The sequence below is a fragment of the Pelobates fuscus genome, chromosome 10, assembly GCF_036172605.1.
Source record: "Pelobates fuscus isolate aPelFus1 chromosome 10, aPelFus1.pri, whole genome shotgun sequence".
NCBI classification, from domain to species: Eukaryota; Metazoa; Chordata; class Amphibia; order Anura; family Pelobatidae; genus Pelobates; species Pelobates fuscus.
In genome coordinates, this window is record NC_086326.1 from 88,248,733 (window position 1) to 88,276,032 (window position 27,300).

At 40.9% G+C, this 27,300-nt stretch overlaps 1 protein-coding gene across 1 annotated transcript in view; it reads right to left on the minus strand.

Annotated features, from left to right (window-relative positions):
• The window catches only part of MICU1 (mitochondrial calcium uptake 1), a 242,741-nt gene that overhangs the window by 54,997 nt on the left and 160,444 nt on the right, over nt 1–27,300 (minus strand). The window contains exon 9 of the mRNA XM_063434676.1: nt 20,593–20,730. Coding sequence (XP_063290746.1) covers nt 20,593–20,730 — 138 coding nt within the window. The remainder of the gene's footprint in view (nt 1–20,592; nt 20,731–27,300) is intronic.

The following is a 27,300-nucleotide window of genomic DNA, read 5'->3' on the forward strand; positions in this document are numbered from 1 at the left end:
AACAGGTCCAAAATCTATCATGTGAAGAAAACAGTGACTACATCCAGTAGGTATTATTTTGTGGAATGACTGTCTAAAATCCAACCTATTACTCATTCTGCCTATGAAGAAAAGTTTAGCATTAATCTATATTAGTGTTTATGTATACATAAGACATTTGAAGAAAGCATTGTTTATTTAAAAGACAAGTAAATATTACTGGAGAGTATGGTCTAAAAGGAAATCTTCACGCACTAGCTGCATTTGTTTTCCAGCAGACTTCATTGAACATAAAAGAACAAACGTCACTAAACAAACTTGCTTTTAATTTTCATAAAATAGTCTTTAGCAGAAGTCAGTGCTGATGTTCGTTTTTCTTTTCAATTTATTTTAAAGCTTTAGTAAATTATATCATAATCCAGTTCAGGCAAGGCAAACTTTGCAAATGATTAGAATTTTCTCTATACTGACTGACAGGTGAGAAGAACAAAGCTTATAACAGTCTATCACAATTGCCATTGCTGGTATGAATTGGTACGGCTAGAAGTGTTATCTCTTCCTTAGCCATATCTCCAGTATGGTCTGCACCGTGGGCGGCCTGGCTCCCTCATTCAGTATTATACTGCTTGAAAATGAATGGTTCAAAACTGAATGGAAAGACTATGCCAGGTGACTAGGCATTAGAAACAATTCAATGAGTAGAAATGGTTATAGTTCCTAGACTCTAGGAACCCATTAAGAGGGACCCTTTAAGTGTGCAAAAACTTTTTATGCAACAACTTATGTGCGCCACAGAACTTGCATCTGCTGCTAAGGTATTGAGGGTAACAAACCACACAGAGCTTGAACCTCTGCTATCCTAATATTTAAAAATGGATATATTATCAGCATATTATCGGTCCCTAGAATGGCTCGGCATAATGCAGAGCCTATAGTAGCCGAAAATTATGGAGTCAAAAGCAAGCCAAGGTCAAGGGAACCAGACGTACATAAGGAGGAGTCTAGGAGTACACAGATCAGAACAGTCAAAAAAGCCGGTCGGTATACCAGAGAAACACACTGGAAAAAGAACATTGAGGCAGTTTATATACATATCTATTAATTTTACATAATTAAGCGATTTTACTAATTACAATCTGAGGGACCTGCATGACAACCAAAGCAGAAAGTCCAGATAATTTAACTTGCAAGCCCTATTTTTAACACTTTTACGTTCCAAACAACATAAAATCTGGCGGAGCCTAGCATCCATCCTGAACGGTCGCATCTCCCCTGAGCTCCGACAAACTCGGCCTGAAATAAGCAATAAATCCGGCAGAAATCTGCGAAAGCAACCCTACGGGACCCCCGATCACACACGACATCATGGGGCGCAAAACTAAGAAGCAAAAAGCAGAAAAACCTAACTTAGGCATGAACATTGGGGATTTATGGCGGCAGGCACATGGAGCAGCACAAGCCAAGATGGCGTCTTACCCCGACGACAGCTCCGACTTCTCGGAAGATCACACCCTGGAGTCCGGAGACTACCTCCTACAAGATCCTCCACGACCAACAGTGACCCCAGCGCCACCCCCGATTAAAAACGACTCATCGCCGGTAACCAAGGCCGACATGCAAGAGCTGCTGGCGGGCCTACGGCGAGACATACATGCGGACGTGGCCGCACTCCGGGCCGACCTTCAAGGCTTGACAGGCCGCATGGGAGTCCTGGAAACAGACTCCCACAACGTCAAACAACAGACAACTCACTTACAATCTGAGTTAAGGTCCTTGCGGGATCAACATACCGCCCTGGAACGGAAAGTCATGTCCATGGAGAACGCAAAGAGATCCATGAACCTCAAGATCAGAGGAGTGGTGGAGACAGTGCCGGACGCGGAATTACCGCATTTCGTGAGACTCCTCCTGTGCTCACTATTACCCCCGAAACAGGCAAAACTATTAACACTAGAGAGCATGTTCCAAATACCCAAATCCCAGAAAGCTCCTAACGAAGCTCCCAGGGATCTGATAGTCTGCTTCCAGACCAAACAGGACAAAGCGGCGGTAATGGCTGCCTTACGGGGACACTCTCCTTACACATTTGAATCCTCTTCCCTCACTTTTTATGCAGACTTAACCGGGGAAACGCTAAAGTGGCATAGGTCGTTGCAACCCCTTACAACGCTACTTCGCTCACGCACCATCACCTACCGGTGGGGAGCAGCTCAAGCTTTGATTATCACCCACGAGGGGGCCTCATACCCGGTCCATAAACTGGAGGACGCGGCTGCACTTCTAGGGAACCTGGGCCTCCCACCCGACTCTATCCTCAAAGCCGTGCACCAAACGACGAACACACAGCACAACTGGGACCCAGGGAATGTCACAGCCTTCGTACCCCGGAGAAACCAGGAGATCGCCTACGCCACGGTCACAACATAAGGACGGAGAGACACCAGCTACCTGCTGCTCAACACAGAACGCAACCCATTTTTCATAAGGACACGCTCAGGGCAGTCACTGCACAACCTGAGAGGTACTGATTGAACCATACTTACCAGATGATATCCTCAAAAGTGGCGGCGCTCCGTCTAAACCTCACCGCACCTATTGCCAATTGACACGGACACTACATACCCCACGTTATGGTTATACTTTATTGTACTTTGAAACACTTAACTCATTAATTGTTGGGACATAATGTTGTGTGCAATGCAGGCCCTACTGACAGGCAACCTGATGCTGGACTATCGGACCATACCATCCATGCTCCAACGCCATCCTGCCTAACGTTCAGACACGAAGTAACCTCTGTCTCTCTAGTGGTACTACATTGCTTTTTATGTTAACTGTAACATTGCTTTTTATGTTAACTGTACTTTTATTCTTTACCTTATTTTGTTTTATTTTTACATTATTCGGATGACAGCCAACTGTATGCATGCAAGCGACTTTACAAGCCCCTTCTGCCGGCTCCTCTAAGAGATCACAGCCCCTCTATAGCATCACTCGAGATCACATATCCAGTAGCTAAACATATCCATGTACAACCTAGTTTAAACCCGTGCATACTACACGGATCCCTCATCATATACGGTGCCCCTACTTGAATCCCTAGAGCCAAGCATACCACAAAGCGTAGCTTAATAGGCATAATATATAAATTTTTGTATTCTACACACGTTGTTTTTCTGAACAGATCGCTACTCGCATACTTACTGCATGTAACCTACTATGATACAATAGATCGTTTTCGAGCTTGCGCAAGCTATCAGCTCTCCATATGTGTTTCCCATCATAGGACAAGCTTGGTCTTAACCTGTATTATATTTAAAAATTGTGTACTGTTATCTATATGCCATGTTACTAATTGTTGTTGACTGGTCTCCTGCAGCTGCTGTGGCGTAGTAGACCTGAATGTACTTTTCTCATACACGAACAAAAATAAAGAATTAAAAAAAAAAAAAAAAAAAACCTGGACATGGGATTACTGTTGCACTCACAAGACATTGCTGAACACAAACATAAGTGTTTTAGAGCAGTAAAATGTATAATGCTGAAAAATGCAAAAAACTAATATGAACGCTAAACTGGCCAGGGTTTGTGACTAAGTGGCTATTAAAAAAGACTGACCATACCCTGGATTGTCTACATTTACAAATGGCATGCCATGATGGGGTTAAATTTAATTCCTGGGCTGCCATATGCTCTCAAAGGCAGCATAGGTCAAGCAAACCATTCTGGCAAATTACAATGTGCAAAAATAGAAAGCCCTATATTGACCCTGTAAGTTTTCAAAAAACCCCATAAAACCTGTAAATGGGCACCATGCTTTAATATGGACGTTTCATGGACAACACGCTTTCACGATCATCAAAGGTGCCACGGCATTTTGTCTCCTCATGTGCATGGTTCGCTACACATGTATTGACTCATGAATCTGTCCACGTTGTTATACATATGTCACTGTATTTTATGTCATTGGTGTTTAACCTTGTTATAAATAAAGAATTAAAAAAAAAAAAAAACCTGTACATGGGGGGTACTGTTGTACTTGGAGACATTGCTAAATACAAATATGTTTATTCTATTGCAGTAAAAGTTAACTGTATTATGACATTCAGAGTTAAAATGTCATGCAGAACTAAGTAACAACATTTCTTAATTTCTCACACTTTTTTAGATTTTATTCATATTAAATTATGTTTCATATATAAATATTTGATGTGAAATGAAAGCCCTGTTTCACCTCAACAAAATGATTTACAATAAGTGTGGGTGCACTTAATACGCAAGAGGTAAATTATGGTTGAACAGACTTATAGCACAAATTCCACGTTTTGTTTTGATTAGAACTTGTAAAATTGCCTCTGTCCATAAGGGGTTAAGATGTAATTTGCTGAATCTTTATGTAAATTTAAAAGAAAACAAAACATCTCATGAAAAATGACTGACATAAGTTACAGGTGATTGTTTAATGTTTTATTCAATAATGTAAAGTGGCAATTCCCCTTCAATAATTATCTAAATTCCCAAGGTGACTAGCTAAATATTTATGAGGAAGGTACAAAAATTATAACCATTCTTAGCTTTATGGGCTAGAAGTGCAATATTTATTTGCGCAAGATCTACCTAGAGCAGAATATGTGACTGGCATCATTTACTAAACATGTATCTGTATCTCTCTGTACTGCCATCAGTCAGTGTGGCAGATCCACACTCCGTTTATTAGAAGTTATTTAGGTTCAATCTTTGAACCCTCTCTCCAAGCTGAAATGGATTTTAATTCTATCCACATCTGCCGTTTCTCTATCCTTGTAAAAAAAAAAAAAAAAGGATTTCAGTTCAATCGATAAAAGCAACAAACAGAAAATGTTCTGTGTCCCAGCTACAACATGTATGTGACACCTAAACAATTAATCACACTTCCCATTTACTACACTAATATCCGTGTTTGTGTTATATTTAGGAGCCTTCATCTTTAAGCATGTTTCAGTGCAGGTATTAATCATTTTCCATTCACATTTTAAACTGGGAATACAATTTACAGAGCCAAGGCAAAAATTAGACAAATAAGCAAGAACAATAAATAGTAAGGTGTATTGATTTACTTACCCACAATAGTTACATCAAGAGACTATATATCAACCTGAACCTTGACCTATATCTACTTGACATAGCCTTGTATCACTTGATATGGTGGTTCACAAACTTTTTTTCACTTTTGTACCCCTTGGCAGCCCATTTCCATACTAGGTCAGGATTATAAAAACCAAAAACACTTTTGCTACCTGCAGCACCCCTCCCCCCCGTGTGTCTGTGTGTGTGTATTCAGCAGTCTGTGTGTGTGTATCGGCGGGCTGTGTGTGTGTATTCAGCAGACTGTGTGTATGTATTCAGCGGTCTGTGTGTATTCAGGTTTAACTGCCGTGTTGGCACTTTGAGGAAAACAAAGTTGGTATGTATAATGTATCGCGGTTTGGGCACTCGGGCTCAATAAGGTTTCGTCATCAATCCCCTATAGTGTTCATTTAATAAATGTTACTGCACCATATAAACCCGGTTTCCTTTGTGTTTTTTAGGTGTTACCTACTTCACTCTATCCCTTAACTAAATACTCGTAATTAAATTATGGCAAGCCACATCATACAATAAGCTATTTATTTATATCTACCGTATTTGTTTCAGGAAAAATATATTTATATCTATCTATATAATAAATAGACATTACATGAAAGCTTCACAGTATTTCAAATGTAATAAAGCAATAGTCCATAACAATTATTTAAAAATATATAATAAATACAAATCCAACATAATAAACCAGTCCGCAACAGTGACTGTCATATTTCTTTCTTGATGGGTAAAAAAAAACAATAAAATGGACGGTGACACATTAATGCATGCACAAGGAAAAATAATGGTCTACCCTTTGTGCAAATTGTAATTGGGCTCCCACAGTACTGGCAATCAATGCTAAAATAAGATTTACACCCACATGTAGCATGATTCATTAACACTACAATAATGTACGTATTTTTTCATACATCTTTCATTCAGTTTTATTTCAGATAGAAAACATTTAGTGCAATTGTAAGCAGTCACTTTTTCAGCCCAGAGCTCTCTGAAACTCAAAAAGCAACTTTCACCTTTTGAAGAAATTAACTAACTGTGCAGGACAGGAATAGCTGTAAAGTATGCAGAAAAAAAATCCCACTGAAAAACGCCAGAATATGAGCTAATGCAACAGAGAAACTGCCTTGTTAAATAACAGTGAAGGCTTGTGTCCCTGGATGAGTGACATATAATTTCTGAGGAACAGAAAGATCACATCGTGAAGGAACATTAAATGGCTTGACATGAGTGCACGGTAATAAAGGAAGATCCTTAGCATAAAGCCATGGTGCCAGGAATGTGTTTTGGTAGTCAGTACTATGGAAAAAGAAAATGATGTGCCCAAAAGGTTTCGCATTTTATTTCATACTCTTTAGACTTAAAAGTCACAGCAGAGGTTTCAGCTCAGGTGGGCCAGGCTGTCTAAGGCAAAAATATGAAAGAAAATCAAAGTGAAATATGTGGGACACCATGATCAGGACGTGCCTACACTATTTTTTTAATTTTTTTTTATCATAAAGGAAATGGTGTCAAAAGCTATTTTTGCACAATGTTTCTATTTGAACGTTATACGTTCTATTTTTCCAGTAATACAAATCTACTCTGTTTAAAGCGGCACTGTCATCACTCCCCCTGCGAATTGAGTATTTTATAAACATAAAATCTTTACGAAATACGCATGTTGACTGTGTTGCCATTTTATTTAAATTCAAACTCAGTCAAAGGATATACTGAGATTAAGTAGGGACTTTCTTTCACTTCTTAAAACTGGGTGGAGCTACTGCTCCCCCAGCCGACAGGAAATGGGATCTGTTTATGGACGATACGGAGGTCTCACAGGATCTTCCATAGACTTCAATGCTGCACTCTTGCTACAGCTGTGATATCAGCTCCTGACGCTAGCTGATGACCAGTCGAAAGATGATGGCAGCAGTCGCGAGGGACAAGTTCAGATAAGTTAAACCCACCTTTTCCTGGACTCATGATCACCGGACCCCCAGTGGCGATGTTACTGTTGGGGATCTTTGCAAATTCTGCAGAATCCCCAGACGGTGACAATTCCACTTTGGGGATAAAATATCTACTTCCTGTACATTTTGAGATTATGCGTTAGAACTTCTAAAATATGTTCGGTAACGTGAAGGGGGTACAAAAAAACGGTTTTAAAATATAGATTTTTTTTTCTCATTGCATACATGGTAGTCACTTATTTTGTAAGCCCGTTCTTTCTGAAAATCGTTTGAAAGGATTACTATATATTTTCTTACAATGTAAAAATGTTACTGTAATATACATATAGACTGTCGACACTATGGCATGCTTTTGTAATAACCTGTACGCATCCACAGGTAGGTTTTCTTACAGAATTTGTTTCTAGACTTTTCACTAGTAGCTATTTCCATTGATTAATTCTGCTTGGAGGGTCAAGCTTGAGATTTATAAAAGCCTTCTCTGCATAATTCATCTAATCAAATCACCAAAGCTGCCGTTTTTCCAGTCTTTTATTCGATAAAGCAAATAGGTGGTTACTAACACCTAGTTACAGGGAAATTACAAATGGAAATTGGAAAGACGCATTCGTGGAAATCTGAGGTTTGGGCACTGGAATGGCAAGTGATGAATGGAAAGTTGGATTGTGTTCCGATGCAATACAAGGTATTAAGATCACAAGCTCATATATTGTCTCAAAGGATTCCTAGGAGCAATACAAGGTATTTATATCACAAGCTCTAATACAACAAAATAGGTGGAGCAGTGTATAGAAAATGTTATGAATACTTCCCTCTCTTCAATATTACAGCCAAAACAATGAAACTGAAACAGAAACAGAGGGAGATACAATAGTGTAAATCTGATAAAATGGAGGTAGGTCACTGTATCTTTAAATAGCACACTCACAAAAGTAGAGCCATAAGATAACCTGGCTCTGGTCTGGATGGCGATAGGATACTTAAGGGAGATCCAAATCCCACTCCAGCGGATGAGAAGGATAATACAGGAACAATTAATGCTTCTAAAAAAGATAATTTATTCCAGAAATAAAAGAACAGCATAAAACAAAGTCCATATAGTCACCAAAGTCACCAATATCACAAGCTCACCTATTTCAAAAGATTCCTAGGAGGTGAAAAGCAAACCAGGCCATCTTTCCTTGACCTATACATTTATCTGCAGTCCCCCCCCGTATGAATATGGGCCTTGTTCATCAAGGTAACCACCAGCCTGAATGGTAATTTGATTCACAGCCTGTTGGGAATACTGCATTTCCCAAGTTATAGTGAAACATGGAGAAAGGATTCACCAGGTGGCTCTTAGCAACAGAACCTTTAGTTCCTATTTCATATGCGCATTAACACAGGACGTGACAATCCTAGCTGTAATGAATCCAGCAAACTATGGTAAAAGTAAAACATTGTAAAATGAGTTACTATAGCTTACTCTCAACTGAACTGGGAATACAGAACCAGCTCACAGCTTTAAAGAAACACGCCAAGCACCATAACCACTACAAGGGAAATTCTGTCACCATATCCAATAGACAGATGTCTGTGGTGCTTGGATTGTTTCTTTAAAGAAACAACCTCATTACCAAAGTACTACTTTATTTTGATGTGGCAAAAAAGAAAAGAAAATCAATTAATTTTTTTTTTCAATTTTCAATAACAATGAACGAAACAAATGTGAGTTTCTGCTTTCATAGATCAGCTAGGGTCTACTACTTCCAGTTTGAGGTTGTGAAAACTCACATTTGGTGTAATAACCATACAAGTTGCTATGTATAACACAAAAAAAGGTTATTGAAGGATTTGCTTAATTTTATTGCTCATTACTGGTTTAATAGTATTCGGACCAGCTACATACCTCACACCTTGAAAAATGTAAACCCATATTCCCCAACAGCAGTGCAAAGTGCAAAGAAAATCTGAAAATCATTTGATTCTGCAGGAAAATGAGAGATACCGTAATTCAAGGAGGATCAGAATGATAATTCCCCCCCCCCCCAATTTAAACTTTATCATCGCCAAAACAGGAAGTATGTTACACGGGACAATAAAACAAAAGGCATGTAAAATCGCATGTAAGAAGCATTTAAAGAAAGAACGGTAGTAACCATAGTAACAACGGTGTTGTCTATATCTGGAGTGTAAATACCAGTAGAAGAAAGAAGGTCCAAGCACTCCAATGCTCTATAAGCACATTTATTGGAACAGGGTGAACTCCGCAATGTTTCGACTCACAAATGGGTCTTTGTCAAGCTGTGGGTCGAAATGTTGCAGTTTTCACCTTATTCCAATAAATGTGCCTTTAAAGCATTGGAGTGCCGGGACCTTTTTTCTTCAACTGGTATTTTTTTTTGCTGGGCTGATGCTGGCCCATGGTCTAGCACCCATATTTAGCTCATGTGAATTGAGTCTATATCTGGAGTGTAGCGCTTCCCTCTGCTGCACCCCAACTTAATATAAAAGTAAGGAAGATGCAAAACATATCATTTTAAAAAAGGATACATTTTATAGGTATGTATTTTTTGTGGGTAAGACTGCCACTCAAGTTAGCCAAGGTTAAGGGTGAATATGCTACTAAAATGTAGATCCTCTAGAAGAGGTCAGAGTTTTTCCATTTTTTTTGTTTTTTTTTGTTACACACGGTAGATTGCAAAGATCTCATTATATGTGCAGGAAATGTTGCCTACAACAGAAAGAAAACGCCACTAGAGCACTGCAACTCTAATTTCAATTTTATTTATGTATTATCAGTAGCTTCAGGATTTGAAGTACATTTTCACATTAAGCAGATTATATGTACATAAACAGTATGAGAACTTACTTGTCTGACCCCAGGGTGCAGTACTGCAAGACACTATTTTTCGCTGTAAATTCTACATTAGAAATAGGTAGTCAGATTGGCTGAAGCTGCTACATATTTTACTGAAAGATTTCCATAAAATAGCACTTCGCTTTTTTAAATATTTCTTAATTTAAAGGGTTAATCTAACCACCATGACCACTTCTGCTTTTTTTTTTTTTTATTCTTTAAATTTGTTGTGCGTAAGCTTATAACAATCGCCTGAGAGGTACCCCAAAGGCAATCCTCCAGCGCATTAAAACAGTCAAACATAGAGGTACATAATAAAACAAGCACATTTTTAAAGTTATAAACAATCTGGAATTACGTTGCTTAGGTATTGTTAGGATATGACAGAACTTTGTTAGAAGGTTGACCATCAGATTTACCAACTTGTTAATGTTTGTACATGCTTAGACATTTCTATAGTAAGTTAAAAGTTAAACTGGCTTAAACTTGTGTTGTTGTAGGTTCGCTATAATAAGCAATATAATAAGTGCTTCAGTTGTTCTCGCTAACATCGCAGAAGGTTATATCACAGTAGGACAAACAGAGAGCGCGTTTACTCTACGCTGTTCTTTATAAGCACTATGCTTGGTTACACATAAACACATAGTAGTATTTTAGGCATTCTCGCTAACATTGCAGCAGGTTGTATCTCAGTGGAACAGATAAAAATCCCTTTTACTCTGAGCTGTACTTTATGAACACTGCGCTTGGTTATATATAAATCGCTTGCTTAGCGCCGACAGGTGAGAGGCTTGCATTGCACTACCCAGGAAATGCATATTTAAATAACAACCAAACAAAACAGCAGGAGGAGAGAGTGCGCAATAAAAGGCTGCCAAAAAATATATATGACTAAGTGGGGAGACCAGAAAATAATAGTGAAAAAAGTAAAATAATGTTCCGAGGTACACATTACTGGCATATATACAGCATGGGGTAGTCTGGTGTAATGGCTACGAGTTTGGGAGCTCAGATCAACCTATGCCAGTCACCATCACAGCTGAGTCTCGCAATGGGAGGTATAGTGGCGGGCCAGCAAGTGTGGCGGTAGCCATATAACGTGTGGGGGTTTCCCCCGGTACCATCAGCCCTTTGAGAGTTCCAGTGCTAGACTCCTTCGGTGCCTTCTTCTTGTATAGCTTGTGCTGGGTGCTGTAGGCAGTGATCGCAGGTAGATTTCCGCGGGTTTTCAGAGTTTCGCGGCGTTTAGCAGAAGTCCTGCAGTGCAAAGGTGTGCTTCGCTGGGTAGGAGACTCTGATGCCTTTGAGTAATATGCAGGTCTGTCATGCTTGCTGGTCCCACTCTGGTGTTCGTGGGAACAAGGGCCTGCGCCCGAGGAACATAATGCGGCTTCCCGCCTTGCTGCGCTATGGCGTTTTTGTCGTCGGGTGGCCGCTTTGGAGGTTTGAGGCGGGTATCCACACAGGTGGCGGCGGGTTGCAGGGCGAATCCATGCTGCCACTTCCCTGATTGCTAGCTTGAAGGACCGTCCCAGAGTACAGCGCAGTGTCCAGAGGCTTGCGCAGATATTTTCAAAGAACTCTGAGGTATGCTTGGGTGGCTGGATGTGTGTGTTCGTCGTTGGCCATGTCGCCATCTTGGGTGGGCCACGACAGTTAAGTTTGGCTGGATGCTTCGTCGCTTGTCCAGTGGAGCCTCTAGGCAGTATCCTGGGGGGAGATTGGTGCCCCGAGCCGACCGACTGAGTCCACTTCGAGGCCGGGGATCGGCCTTCTCCCCTACCTCGTGTGTTGCTGCGGGGGTCGCGCAGGTCCGGTGCCGGTTGGGATCGTGAGTTGCAGGCTTGTTTCGCTCCGGGGGGCAGTGAGGGTGTCCCCCAGGCTGAGATGCAGGGTTTGGCTTCGTTTGGGGTCTTGTTTGGCCCATTTGCGGAATTATTAGTATTCCCTCTGGAGGAGCTCTGGCTCTACACGGCCATCTTGGTCGGCTGTCAGGCCCCGCCCACGAGCACTTCTGCTTTTAAAGTGGTCATGATAGTAGAAATCTCTATGTGCAGCATTTCAGCCTGAAACGCCACCAATACAGAGAAATGTAGAAATGTTGTCCCTGACACGTTACTTTAATTAAATAAATAATTCTAGCAAACCAGGATAAAAAGAAGAAGCCTAAATTAACCAGCACTATTATAAAGGTAGCCAACATCTGTACCATCTCAAGTATTCTTACACTGCCATCGTCTGCTTTTTCTGATCTTTCCCAGTTTTGTTACTATGTTTCTGCTTGGATACTTTTTTTACACTTCTTTTAAATCTTTGTAATCAAATGCATTCAACTGTTACAATGTACCATATAGAAATCTGGCTGGTCTGACTTCTCGAAGGAACACTCCAGGAGCCTAAACCAGGGGTGTCCAAACTTTTTTTCAAAGAGCGCCAGATTTGATGAAGTGAACATGCGTGAGGGCCAACCATTTTGCCTGACATTCTTTGAACCATTAAAATTGAATGCAAATTAACTAGTTTATGCAAAGTTTACTGCAAACGGCATACTTTTCATTTAATATTTTTATTCTGCCTCAGATCTCTTTATTCAGTCTCTCCTCTCCTCTCTTTATTCAGTCTCTCCTCTCCTCTCTTTATTCAGTCTCTCCTCTCCTCTCTTTATTCAGTCTCTCCTCTCCTCTCTTTATTCAGTCTCTCCTCTCCTCTCTTTATTCAGTCTCTCCTCTCCTCTCTTTATTCAGTCTCTCCTCTCCTCTCTTTATTCAGTCTCTCCTCTCCTCTCTTTATTCAGTCTCTCCTCTCCTCTCTTTATTCAATCTCTCCTCTCTTTATTCAGTCTCTCCTCTCCTCTCTTTATTCAATCTCTCCTCTCCTCTCTTTATTCAGTCTCTCCTCTCCTCTCTTTATTCAGTCCCTTTCCTCTTTATTCAGTCCCTTCCCTCTTTATTCAGTCCCTTCCCTCTTTATTCAGTCCATTCTCTTTTTCTGCCCCAGCAGGGAGACGACCCAAATCTCGCGAATCCTGTGACGTCCTAGAGATTGCGACAATGCAGACCAAGGTCACTGCACGTCCCTCTGCATTTATCGCAGGACCGCAGCGTTCAAAGATCCAGAGATCCCAGGGGTCCTGAGCGGTTCTCGGGGATTCACTGGGGGCCACAACAGATAGATTTACCAAATTAACTGTGGGGCCGTATTAAACCGAAATTTGAGGCCTGTGGGCCGGACTTTGGACATGACTGGCCTAAACTATACAGGTGATACTAGAAAAATTAGAATATCATGCAAAAGTTAATTTATTTTAGTAATGCAACATAAAAGGGGAAAATAATATATGAGATAGACACATTACATGCAAAGCAAGATAGTTCAAGCCGTGATTTGTCATAAGTGCGATGATTATGGCTTACAGCTCATGAAAACCCCAAATCCACAATCTCAGTAAATTAGAATATTGCATGCAATCAATAAAACAATATTGGACCTCTGAAAAGTATAAGCATGCATATGGATTCAGTACTTGGTTTGGGCCCCTTTTGCAGCAATTACTGCCTCAATGCGGCGTGGCATGAAAGCTATCAGCCTGTGGCACTGCTGAGGCGTTATGGAAGACCAGGATGCTTCAATAGCGGCCTTCAGCTCTTCTGCATTGTTCGGTCTCATGTCTCATCTTTTTCTTGGCAATGCCCCATAGATTCTCTATGGGGTTCAGGTCAGGCGAGTTTGCTGGCCAATCAAGCACACTGGTCATTGAACCAGGCCTTGGTGCTTTTGGCAGTATGGGCAGGTGCCAAGTCCTGCTGGAAAATGAAGTCAGCATCCCCATAAAGCTAGTCTGCGGAAGGAAGCATGAAGTGCTCCAAAATCTCCTGGTAGACGGCTGCGTTGACCCTGGACTTAATGAAGCACAGTGGACCAACACCAGCAGATGACATGGCTCCTCAAATCAACACAGACTGTGGAAACTTCACACTGGACTTCAAGCATCTTGCAGTATGTGCCTCTCCATTCTTCCTCCAGATTCTGGGTCCTTGGTTTCCAAATGAGATGCAAAAGTCGCTCTCATCAGAAAAGAGGACTTTGGACCACTGAGCAACAGACCAGGTCTGTTTTTGTTTAGCCCAGGTAAGACGCTTCTGACGTTGTTTGTTGTTCAGGAGTGGCTTGACAAGAGGAATACGACATCTGAAGCCCATGTCCAGGATCCGTCTGTGTGTGTGGTGGCTCTTGATGCACTGACTCCAGCCTCAGTCCACTCCTTGTGAAAATCCCCAACACTTTTGAATGGCCTTTTCCTGACAATCCTCTCAAGGCTGCGGTCATCCCTGCTGCTTGCGCACCTTTTTCTTCCTCACTTTTCCCTTCCACATAACTTTCTATTAATGTGCTTTGATACAGCACTTTGGGAAACTTCCTTCGCAATTACCTTTTGAGGATCTCCCTCCTTATGGAGGGTGTCAATGATGGTTTTCTGCACAACTGTCAGGTCAGCAGTCTTCCCCATGATTGTGATTCCTACTGAACCAGACTGAGAGACCATTTAAAGGCTCAGAAACCCTTTGGCTTACTTAGCTGATTAGAGTTGGACACTTTGAGTGCACCTTTTCACAATATTCTAATTTACTGAGATGGTGGATTTGGGGTTTTCATGAGCTGTAAACCATAATCATCGCACTTATGACAAATCACGGCTTGAACTATCTTGCTTTGCATGTAATGTGTCTATCTCATTGAACTTTTGCACAATATTCTAATTTTTTGAGAATCACCTGTATGTGGAATAAAAGAAATAGAAAAGGAGGCTGGGTATGTCCATATAACAATCCTGATTTGAAGCCACATATTAAAAAATAAAGAATTTCATAATTTAAAGGGGTACTGGTGGTGGTGATGGGGAAGAAGAACTGCTCTCTCAAATTAATAGGGATGTACCATCTGGGTAATTTGTTAATTATTAGAGATTTTAATCAGATTTTAGTACAGTTAAAGTTAAGGGAATCTATAGTCCCAAGAATAACAATTGTCATGTCGGGACTGTAAGTCCCTTCTATCCACCTCACCCTTTTGGTATCAAATAAAATAAAAACATTATTCAACCTCCAATCTGACTCAGGTGATGTCAGCTTACAAGCTGTCATAACCCCGAATATCCTCCAATACATTGCTATCAGCTGCCTTTGATTCTCAGACCAAGTTTTACTTGGTCTGGAGGAGTAAGGGTCTAAGGCAATCCTTACAACAAATTGACCTAAAGGAACTATTCAATGGCAAAAGCACATAGAATAAATGGAAGTTTTGTTAAAACAAATTATACAAAGTATATTTCTCAATACATACCTTTGGGAAACATATAAAAGTAGTAAGGGGTCAGTCAAGTAATAAACAATAATAAAAGGGCATTCAAAACATTTAAATTTGATGGGCATAACAAAAGGACTTGCAAAAGGACAAATAGATGGGCTAAACCCAAAAATGAAAAGCTATAAGCCAAACAGAGCAAAACCAAACCTAATTCGGTTTTAAGTACATTAATGCCAAAAGGTTAAGAGTTAAAATGTTGAACCATTAGATTCTGAAATTGGTGTGTTAATCAAGGAGGATCGAAACAAGGCAGAAATTCTAAAAATATATTTTTCTTCGGTATATAGCAAAGAAGAATCTATGGATGTAGATTTGCAAATCCCTGTTGCAAAAGCATTACAGCAAATGGTTGTTTGGTTAACACAGAATAAAGTGCTACAGCAATTAAATAAGATTAATGCAATTAAAGTCCCAGGTCCAGATGATATTCATCCACGAGTACTTAGGGGGTTTATAGCCGAAATAACCATTCAACTGTTTGTAATCATTCAGATTTCTTTTCTTAGGAATCGTATCAGAGGACTGGAGAAAAGAAGATGTGAGGCCTTTATTTAAAAAGGATTGAAAAGCTCAATTTGTGAACTACAGACCTGTAAGCATAACAGCTTTGGTTGGGATATGATTTGAAGGGCAATAAAGGGATAATATTCAAGAATTAATTTTGAACAACAATTTCATGAGTAGAAAAGTTTTAAAGACAGACCATGCCAAGGTAACTGACTCCCACAGCCTGCATTAAAAAAATGGATTTCTATTTCATTAGATGTTAACTTTTATATTTCCTGCTCTGTAAATTAAACTTTAATCTCACACACTCACTCTAAAAACCAATGTTCTATCCAAAAACAATGTTCTATCCAAAAACAAGATTTTTCAGCTTAAGTTTAGTTGAAAAATCTTCTTTTTGGATAGAACATTGGCTTATAGATAGAGTGAAGAGGGAAGTTGTAAATGTAAAATGTTAAAAATTGGACAAAAGTGGTAAGTGGAGGGTGACTGGGTGCTGGTGATAGGTTGAGAGCGTCAGCTGCAGGTTGCACTTTTCTCATGCAGTTTCAACAAGGGAAGCTAGTGATAGCAAGTGAATCTATCCTGTAGAGAGAACCCACTGCATGTGTATCTAATCTACGCTGTTTCAAAGCCTTACTTTTACTGAGGCCTGGACTGGCCATTGGGCAAATGCCCAGTCGGCTACAATTGCAAAGGGCTGAGACTGGCAGGGAAGATCAAAATATCTCCCCTGCCGGCCAATGCAGGGCTGGCACTATCAAAGCACTGGCCTGCTGTGTGCCATGATTGGCCCGGTTGGGAGGTTAAAGATCTCCCTTAGAGGCCCAAGGCATTTTGCTGTGGCCGCCAGTGAGGGAGGAAGAGGAGGACCAAAATAACTTACACAAAATAACTTACAGCTCTACTGGGTCCATCCTCATGTGAGGTGCACCCCTCACACACATTAGATCTAGTGTGTGCATGTGGATTCTCTATACATGCACACACTTGAACCCTTATACACACTCTGGGTTCTCCACACACACAAGATCACCTACACTCAATAGGCACACACTGCAGCACCTAAACACACATTACATTTCAGACATACACAATCTGAATACCCTACGCACACACTAGATCCCCTGTATGCAAACACACTACATTCCTTAAATACCACTCTTTACAACCCCTACAAACGCACATATAGTATAGCTATAGAATGCACACACTCGCTACATCCCCTGTACACACTATGCCCCCTATACACAATCTCACTCTCTACAGCACCTACCCACACACAATACAACACAACCGAAAGCAGATCTATTTACACAAAACACCACACTACAGATATTTCACTCTACATATGCAATCTTCTGATATCCCACTTACGGACACCAGGCACAACTCACAAGCAAACACAGTGCAATCATGTTAATAAATTTGCTTGTGCTGTGCAAAACAAATACACTGCCTTTTTCTCATGCGAGAGCTCTTCAGCAGAGCTCTGCACATTGAACAAACATGTTCACTTTGAGAGGTGGCGTGTTTGTCATCAATGGTGAAAAAACACCCTCTCTCTGGCCCCGCACCCTTGCTCAGTGGGCCATTGTGATGCAAAAATGCCTGGGCTGAATTTTTCTCCCAGGCTGGCCCTGCTGTAAGTGATGCTGTCCATAATTACATCCAGGATGAACTCCATATGTTATTTTGTGTTGACTTCCTTTAACAGAATCTACATAAAATATGAATACATAAAGAACATGTTGCCATCTGTTCGAATTTTTGAGTCCCTTAGTTTACATGTATCGTTGGACAAGAAAATAAATTGTATCCACTATTTAACAAGATGTCAGCAAAATTCAAACAAGGTACGCTATAAAGGACTTTTTCTTTAACCCTTCTCTTTACTGTCATGTACATAATAGAAAAAAATAGAATTATAATTATTTATATAGCCCCAACATACTCTGCAACACTGAACAAAATATAAACAAAACAAACACAAAATTCTAACAAAACATGATTGACCTACTGTAACAGTAGGTGAAGAGGGCCCTGCCCAAACTACCGGTAGCTTACAATCTAAAATGAACGGAAATTACAGGAATATCTAAAATATTCAACATTACTGTCATTGATAAATCAACGTAGGGGCTACAACTCCCCCCTTCTGCCACCCCTTTCACCGCTGGCCTCTACACGCTCTCCGCCTTGAATAGGTAATTGCCCCCCGAACCCACCACAGGAAAGATGGATATACAGGGTGCAACTGACTCCCCCCCCCCACCCTCCCCACCTTCGGACGTAGTGACGGGTTAGGACGGCGGACCAGTCGAAGACTGACCCACTGACCGATGCACTGGCCACACTTTTCTCTAGCGAGATATCGCAAATAGGTGTACGCGTACAAATACAGTCGCCAGAGACGGACTGACAGGTTGTCCACATAGGACGTACCCTACATCACACTCCATGACATAGCCAAAGGGTTGACTACGAGACCATCCGCAAAACCATACCCCCCCAGATAAACTTGAGGGCTCACACCAAACTTGATGGTACGGAGTGCAGGGTTTATGACCGACACAAGTAGCTGTTAGGGGCTGACTCGGGACTCACTTAAGTCCCCCCCCTCCCGGCGCACTCCCTATAATTGCATCCACAGGGATTACAAATAGTACCACGGGTCATGCTGGCCCAGCCGATGTGTACTCGATAGTCGCCCGATACCAGACCTCGACTGGTTCAGTCCCGGAATATAGGTCCGACAGGCTACCTTACCTCGTGAGGTATCCGTTGTGTAAGGGTGGAAGTCAAATCCATCACTATAGCCCCCCTCCCCCCTCCCCCTCCCCTCATCATGCAAAAGGGGCCAATGGGAGTGCTGTTTCAGCACATTGGGTAGACGATCTGACATGAGCGGCCAACACGTTTACTTAGTTGCACTGCTAGACCTTCAAAGGTCTTAAAACCCAGTTGCTGTGCATTAAAGGTTTCCTGACTACTCTCGGTCAATGGATTTTAATTGAGACCATAGTAGTTCCCTTGCCAAAACACGGCGGGTAAGATAATAGCCACCCATGGGAAGGGCAGAGTATGACTGCGGGTCACTAGACAGCCAACATGATACCAGGCAGCCCTGTCGGTAATTCAGTGGGTCTCCACGCGAAGACTAGCCACACTTCTGCACCACCCAATTTCAAAATGTATGATCTCCCACACATAGAAGCGGATAATTTATTCGAACGCACACTCATAGTGCCTACTTGTATTTTCCCAGGGTTAGACTGTGAACATCCATGTACTGCTCTTAGGGGAGGAGAGGTGGGAGGGGGGGGGGGGGGGGGGGAGGTAGGGCTGCATGTGCAGAAACAAAAGTGATTTAATTCATAAATACCAGAGAATTTAGCAGTGAGACTTCAGAGGTATGATCGATACATATAAATTGCTTCAGTAAGCTGTTATGGTGACTATAGTGTCTCTATAGCGTGCCATAGCCCCATTGAACAAAATAGACTATTTTATACCCTAGGCCACTGCACATAGGCTCTCTGAACCCAGAAACCCCTGGGACAGATTCCTTGTGCCGCAATGTGCAGTAGTTTGGACAGTAACTTCTTAATCTCCCATTGGATTTCTCTGTGCCCCAGTCTGCTTGTGAAGATTACATTTTTATTATTGAAGTCTCCACTTTATAAACACGTATGGGATGGTTCTATATAAAGCTGTAGAGTCTATGTGCAAACAGATGTCAGAAACATGCCCTTGTAAGCGCGAGCGACCCGGAACACAAAATAAAATGCCATAATTAGCCCTGTTGTAATTATTAGATCCAGGTTATGAAGTCTAATGCAGAACTGAATATACCGTAGTTAAAAGATATCAAGTATCTCCATTAATCTGCCAGTTATTCCCAAAATGTACCTCACCAGAGAGAATGATTATCACAACATTTAGCACATGCTTTCTTCCCTGCAGTTCATCCTCTAAAATATCAAGTCATTCTAACAAATTTCACTAGGTGGCAAATCCTGTTTACGTTTTGTCAGTTTTGCCAAGAAAGCAATGTTTTTTTTTATTGAAAAGGCATCTCTAATGCACAACACAAAGTTCTCCTCTATGTAACCTTGGCTTTTATACTGTGTATTATAGCTTCCTATCATTGCAAATGGCATTTTACTTAATCTTTCATTTAAAGTCAGTAGAAAGAACATTTTACAGTATGTGTATATACACAATATCTTCTTTGGGAGGGGGGATAAGTGCATCATTTAAGTTATGATTCATGCTATAAATTATTTAATTTTATTTACTTGCGAAAACATATGGTAGAATTTGAACTATTAACCTGTCAAGCAACCTTCAGATCAGATCATACTTTTACCAACATTTTGTGTTCTTGTAAAATGCATAACCTCCCCCCTTGCCCCCCCATTAAACAACAAAACATTTCTAGTGATGCCTATAGCTGCATTGACATGTCAAAACTGTGTGTGTGACAATATGAACACCTCTTATGTACCTCTTATGAACTCTCAATGCATCTTTCCTGGTAAAATATTTTTGGAAGTGGCTTTATAGTCTAAAGAACTACCGGTATATCGTTTTGAATTTTTTTTAACATATAATCTTTATTTGATTAATGTTTATAGCATTGTGTTTCCAGAAAAAATTATCCTAAGGGACTTGTGACCTCCTGATAGGTTAACATTGTTAAATAAAAATAAGCCAATGAAAAGCAGCAGCATGGATTAAACCACGGGGAACATAAGAACATGATTCTACAGACAGCTCACTATGAGACTAACATGGTACTCGTCAGGTTTTACTCATAATGCTCACCTCTCCGTCCTTAAAGCGTTTCTTCAGCTGCTTTAACATTAAAGTGAGTTTCTTGGATTGCACGCCACTGTAAGCCAATAGCATGCTTCCAAACTGCCGCTCCGTAATCCGTCCGTCCACGGGATCATGGCGCTCAAACTGTGAAGGAATATACTCAGTGTTAAAACGGAATCATCTAATATAAAAAGTACATACAAACAGAGTTGTGGTGGGGGGAAAAGGGTGGATGAAAACCCCTTCCACCTGGAGTAAGATGATAGTGAATACATTGCTAAACACAAATACACACACCAGTTAAGCCATAAGATTTGCTTGTCCCAAATAAATCTCACTTGAGCAGTGCTCTTACTACTGCAAGGGATTCTGGGTAGGTGTATGCAAATGAGCTCAACAAAGAACCACATTTTTGCCTCATAATTCCACTTTATACATGGATTCCTTTGAGTATGTGTCTGCTTTATACAACAGCTTTGCAACACAACTCAGGAAGAGGAGCAAAGCCAGTGCAATGTATACTAAACAACCACTAGAGGGGGTTATAAAAACATACTGTTGTAAATAAATACAGTAATTATCATAATGTTTGTAAGGTTAATAATCAATATTATAATCCCAATTATTTTCTTTACTGTTTAACACAAGGATGTATACACTTTAAGAAATAATGCTGACTGTTTGCTTACAGTAGGTTTGGGTTATAAACATTGCTAAAAAATAAATAAAAAAAAATAAAAAAAAACATGAGGCAAAATATGTTTTAGGTCAGTGAGCAAACTCAACTCTAAATGTGGTAATGCGGTGTACCAGTACCAATAGGTAATTTCCCCCCAAATTAAACAGTCTTAGTGCAATAAGAAAAGGATCTTTAAGGACTTTGTTAATATAGAAGAAAATTAATATCTTTTAATAGGACAATATACATTATATTATCCATTAAGACAAAGTGATGGGAAGACTTGCAATTTTTTTGCAACATTATTAAGATGTATTAAAAAAACAAAAAAAAAACATATCCCAAAAACATTATACATGGTGAGTCAAAGACATGTAGTATGATGAAGGGTTACTTCAAGAAGCATGATCAGTTCAGTGATGTGGAGTGATCATGGTTCCTGAAGAATGTACATCATGAAACGCTGCACATATAGAGATGGACCCCTTATTCTGCTTGTAGTGTAACTCCTGCTACGTGGGCATCATTAACAAGTCCATAACAAAATTAAGGTCTGGCTAATATCAATTCAGCAAAGCACAAACACACGCCGCATGTATATGTGTGTGTGTGTGTATATATATATATATATATATATATATATATACACATATACACACACACACACATATACATATACATGCGGCGTGTTTGTGCTTTAGGGTGCACACCCTAATGCAATAGGCTGCGCACGCCTATATATATATATATATATATATATATATATATCACACATCACACTAACAGCACCCTCACACACAGCACCCTTACGCGCACACACACACACAGCAGTGCGTGTGTGTGTATATATGTATATGTGTGTGTATATATATATATACACACACATATACATATATACACACACACGCACTGCTGTGTGTGTGTGTGTGCGCGTAAGGGTGCTGTGTGTGAGGGTGCTGTTAGTGTGATGTGTGTGGTGCCTGGGTTAGAGTCTCAGTCCCTTTGGGGTCAGCCGATGCCTTGACGGGGCTGGGTGAGTACCCCCTGCGGTAGGTGGTGCAGCTGGTGCGATCTCCTCGGCGTGTGGGTGCTGAGATCCCCTGGGCTGTTCTGAATTGCTGTGGGTGCTGGGTGTAGCTTCACCTGCCTTGTTTGGGGTGGTCTTGTGCTTGTCTTCGGCGGTTCCCTCCGCTTCCCTGCCTTGCCTGGGTGATGCCGGTGTTTGACCCCCCGCCGCCTTCCAGCATCTGCTTTTTTGAGTTGTGCATCCTGCCTCTGTCGGTACGGGTTAGTGTCACCCTTTTGCTGCGTCTGCCGTTGGGGTTGCGCTGCTGTTTTTCCCCGTCTGACGTCTTGTGGGGTACCCTGTGGCGAAGTCTGGGGGATCTTTTCAGGCTCTGGGCCCCTCATGTGGGCTTCTAGGGTCTCCCAGAAAGCAGTGAATATACTGTTTAGTCGCATCTCAGTTTCCCGCCATGTGTTAGACGTGTCGTCTGTGCGGGAGGCTTCCGCCATCTTGGAGATCGCAGGGACGGTAGATTTTGGGCTCCACGGAGCCGGTATTGGCCCATTGCTTTGCCCGGGAGTCAGTTGGCGGTGGACCGGGATGACCCCCACCGGTCCAGGGGGGGGACGGGGACGAGGGCTTGCAGTCAGCTTTTCGGCATGGCCTTGCTGCTGGAGAGCGGCCGCCTCCCCTGCGCCTGCCACGCTTGTAGGCCTCATTGTGTGCTGTGCTCGGTTTATCGCTTGAGAGGTACCGATCTCTGTACCTTGGTGTCCTCTCTCGAGTGGTAGCTTTGGGGTTCACTTTTAAGTGCCTGTATGGCAGTTAATTTTAGCGTTAAGTGCACGGTTTAGTAGGAGCTGCTGAGATGAGTGTCTGCACAGCTCTGCGGTTAGGCCCCGCCCCCGTAACCCTTTATTTTTGGATAACATGTCTAACCGAAAAGTATTCAACTTATTTTGTTGGTGATTTTATTTTTAATGTTTCCTGAGTGTTGACTCTGTAGCAGCTCCGTATCAGCTTGAGTATCTCTGTTAGTCTACCTCGTATAACTTCCAGAATGATCATAGTCCATTTAGCGGTTTCCCTAAATATCAGCTTGATGATAAGTAAAGGAAGAACTCTTTATTGCACAGAAACAAATCATTTACACAGACTCCATGTATATTCAACCTGCAGAGAGTAATTATGGTAACAAAAGAGAAACCCTTCTTGGTGCCATCATCAGGTCTGGAGTTAACATTATCAGGTCTGGTGCGAATACAATGTCCCATCTGCTGAGGTCTTTCCAGACAGGGTGCTTAACAAACGGAGCCCCAAAACCCCTCTTTCCCAACACAGACCCCCCACAAGCAACAAATCCCCAAACAGCTTATCGGTGTCAAAAAACTGCCTCAATTTCACATATGGTGTCCTATCACCACCCTGCTAAAGTTTTGACCAGCAGCGACTAACTTCTTAATTGGTGTACAGTTCCATGTAGCCAGCTAAGACCTCTGCATCGCACCCTGGGCGCTATTGTAGGCTGCATCTGCTGGGTATGGGAGGTGCGAAGAGGGAGAGGGCAGACTTCAGCAATGGTGAGTATAGTCTTTTTAGTGTTTTTCAGGGTGTTCTGTCACTGGGTCCATTGTCTGTAATCCCATTAACAAGAAGCTTCCGTTACAGACGCAATCTCTGTATTTCAAAGAAATGCTTATGTTCTATTGCAAGAAGTCCTGAATTTAAATTAATCTGCTCTGGCATCACTGAACCTGTAATAATGCAGTATTTTGGCATATGTGTTTTACAGGAAACACTCAATAGTATCAAGCTTAAAAATCATGCAGCTTTACTTCTATATCATATTATACAGGTTGCTTTCCCATCTGCAGATTTTCACATATAAATGATAAATACCTGTCCAAAACAGACTTGAATATCACTGATAACACAGTGCTGTTTTATATCATAATTAAATCCCATGGGCTATGCATACAAAGCAAACCAACTCAAAACCAGTTTCATAGATTAATGCAGACTGTAGAAGTAAGCCTACAGAGTAAATGGCTTTAAAAATAAATAAATTAAATTTTTTTTTTTTTGCAAAATAATTTGTATTAATGGTTTTAATGAGTAGCAAGATTCTGTCTAATATCTAGATAACTGACCTGATAAAATAACTGCATGGATAGACCCCTATTATAAAACACAGAAAAAAAAACCTATCAATTTCAATAAATATAAGAAGACTTGGTTTTCCAGAACAATGCTCTGTGTAGTTAACTCAATAAACTGAGGTTCCGTTACCAATCACAGCAAGTTTACGCAAATTCTATGGTCACATGAAATAAGGGGCGATGGGTATCTCTTGCTGAGATATCTCAACGCCGTATATCACTTATTCTTATAGAGTGCTCTGCAGAAAGGAGCTATTAATCAAACTCTTGTTGTCAGCTCAATACTCGTTGCATCGGCACGCTGAACCCTGGCTAATGCTGAATTTTCATTTAGTTTCAAAGTGAAGTCTTAGCTAAGGTTTGCTCTTGCCTCACAATCACAGATAAAATGTCACATACAATTTTACTTGGTTTATCTGCATGTTACTCAAAATGTCAGGGGATGTGTGCCTTGAGATTTTATTCTATAACGTGGACACGAGCCCCGTAATGAAACACTTTATTTAATTCTGCGAAAATCCCTTATAATTATTTTTCCATTCGCTCCTTTAGGCTTTTGCTCTCTACCATACTCTGGTTGTACAAGATCCAGTGTGACTGCACGCCAAATCAAGATAATGCAATATTCTGGTTTGTTCAAAACCATACAACAGAAAAAAAAAAAAAAAAGATAACTAAAAGATATGGATGATATTACACTCAAGATGTGATATTAATACATCACAGTCAGAGGATCCTTGTGTTCATCAATCATTAACACCCTATGTTAAAAGATGCAAGAGACCACAGCAAATACCTTTGTGCAAAACAACCGTGTTAACATTTAATAACACACCATTTTGTAAACGGTGTATATAAACTAGAAAAAAAAAAATCTAGAAAATGCATCCAATATCAAGAACTTATAAATGTAATAAAAGGGTTTTTAAATTGTGAAACTACAATTTTAATTGGTTCAGATGACAAGCAATTTGCATCCCTGACTGTATCATTAGATTACAAAGCACACTGGCTGCAATTTGAAGAATAGCGTGGGATAGGCATAAGGTTTACGAGAATGAAAGTACCGTATTTAGAAAACTGGGCAGACTAGATGGGCTGAATGGCTCTTATCTGCTGACACATTACATCTTTCTATGGTAATAGTAAGTTTTCTTTTCCTGCATACCTTTGCTTGTCCAACTGAAGTTATTTAGCAATCATGGGGTGCAGTTCTTACAATGAAAGCTAATGGAAGGTTTCTTTTGAGATTGTTCCACTTTCATAACTTTGCCCCAGAATTGGTCTCTTACGTAACCTCTAAAGAACAGTTTTAGTTTTTTCTAAACATATCCGCCTCAAACACTATGGAAAAAAAAACAGGCTAGTGATAGATTATTTGCAATCGAGCATTGGTAAAAAAAAAAAAAAAAAAAAAAAAAAAAATTAAGTAAAATGACCTTTTCAGAAAAAGTGGCACAAAAAAATAATTATGAAATGATCAGGAATTAATAAAGGTAATTTCACATTTTTGAAACTGGAAAGAATCTACAACTCTTATTTGTTTAGCTCATGTGTCATTGATAATACCTGGCACTTACTAATCATGGGAGTCCCTGACAAAACCATTGACTGCAACCCTCACAAAAACACAGAAGCAAAGTCCTAAACATGTCCACCCACTCAGAAAGATTAAAGGACCACTATAATGCCAGGAAAACAAATTTGTTTTTCTGGATAGGGTCTTTAGGTCCCCCCACCCTCAGGGTCCCACTCCCGCCGGGCTCTAGGGGGAGGAAGGGGTTAAACACTTACCTTTCTCCAGCGCCATGCTTCCTCGGCGCTGGGGACTCTCCTCCCTCTTCCGACGTCATCCGCCGAATGCGCATTCTCAATGCTTTCCTATGGACGGCAGTGTCTTCTCACTGTGAAAATCCCAGTGAGAAGTGCGGAAGCACCTCTAGCGGCTGTCAATGAGACAGCCACTAGAGGGTGGGTAAAACCCTAATGTAAACATAGCAGTTTCTCGGAAACTGCTATGTTTACAGCAAAAAGGGTTAAACCTAGCTTGACCTGGCACCGAGACCACTTCATTAAGCTGAAGTGGTCTGGGTGCCTAAAGTGGTCCTTTAATACTCCCAGACACACACACAGATAGGCAAATAAGCACTTCAGACGCACACAGACAGACACACAGATCCACACTTCAGACGCATAATTTAACCACCTACCTTTTGTACACAGAAAGGTAGCTTCCCTGATATTTACCATCTTTCCCCGAAAACAAGACCGGGTCTTATATTCATTTTTCGGGGGATGTCTTATGTCTTATTTCAGGGGAAAAGGTAGCAGGCAGGTGCTAGAAAGCAGGTCTATGTTCGCAAGAATTCCCCCGAACATAGACCAGTTTACTAGGGCATGGAATCCCGCAAATCTATGTAGGAGAAACTTCCCTGAAGATCAATTGGCTTACTAGCGTATGGAATCCCACAAATTTATGTTCGGGAATAATCCCCCAAACATAGATTAGCGAACTAGCGACTAGGGCTATTTTCGGGGTAGGGCTTATATAACAAGCATCCCCTGAAAATAATCTTGGGCTTAGTTTCGAGGGATGTCTTCTTTTCGGGGAAACAGGATAGTGGAGAATGGACTGTAACAGTGAGGGCTCTCTTTGTACTTAGTTGAATAATACTTAAGCTGTTAATTTGATTTGACACTACATACTCCCAATACTGCTACATACAAATGCAAAGGGAACTCTCCAAGCTCCTACAGTCAGCTCCTCTAAAGCTATTCAATGCAATATGGTTAGGGACACTCTTCTCCATCTCCAACTGGATCACATAATGTTATACCGTGTCCCCCCCTGCTTAATCACTGATCACCAC